The sequence below is a fragment of the Sinocyclocheilus rhinocerous genome, unplaced genomic scaffold (genome assembly GCF_001515625.1).
Source record: "Sinocyclocheilus rhinocerous isolate Xijiao unplaced genomic scaffold, SAMN03320098_v1.1 scaffold1095, whole genome shotgun sequence".
Taxonomy (NCBI): Eukaryota; Metazoa; Chordata; class Actinopteri; order Cypriniformes; family Cyprinidae; genus Sinocyclocheilus; species Sinocyclocheilus rhinocerous.
The window spans coordinates 251,757-252,375 of NW_015628319.1; the positions used below are offsets into that span (position 1 = coordinate 251,757).

Below are 619 nucleotides of genomic sequence, written 5' to 3' on the forward strand. Positions count from 1 at the left end.
AAAGGAGGACAATAAAGTTAAAATAGAGCACATACTCTACAGTTACTTGAATACAGTTTACCTTGAATTGTAGTCTAATACGTTTTATACATTTTAAGAGTGAGTAAAATCAAATACAAAGAAAAAAATAGTCTGCATGTACTGCCAATCTCCATATCGCACAGAACATAAGATAGAAACAATATAAACACAGGACGGTGTACATCGCACTGTTAACTAATATAGCCTATTACGTAGTTCAGCTAGCCAGTAAACATGCTATGAAATGCCACATGTAAACATGTAACGGCTAACACAAGGGGGGAAAAGCGCTTACGTTGGATACCAAAGCTTGCGTCTCCATTCACAATACCGCTGCTCTGGCAATAACAAAATATCTTTAGTTTCGTTTTGATATAAACACGTGACTTGATATTCGAAGCTGCATTGGCAGAAAACCACGTGACTGTTTCAGTATCTCCGGGGGCACGTTCAAGCTCAAATTTTGCTATGGTTTCCGGGTTGAACGACATGTTTCCTGGAAACGGTGTGCAACGTGTTCAACGGGTTTGAGATAGTTTTCTCTTGTTTGGTGGGTGTGTCAAAAATGTCAGCCCAATCAGCAGCAACATAAACCACG

At 39.4% G+C, this 619-nt stretch overlaps 1 protein-coding gene across 1 annotated transcript in view; it reads right to left on the minus strand.

The window, feature by feature from the left end:
• LOC107737399 (NACHT, LRR and PYD domains-containing protein 3-like) overlaps nt 1–512 on the minus strand; it is a 7,446-nt gene extending 6,934 nt beyond the window's left edge. Inside the window, exon 1 of the mRNA XM_016548889.1 lies at nt 317–512. Coding sequence (XP_016404375.1) covers nt 317–512 — 196 coding nt within the window. The remainder of the gene's footprint in view (nt 1–316) is intronic.
• Nucleotides 513–619: the final 107 nt, after the last annotated feature.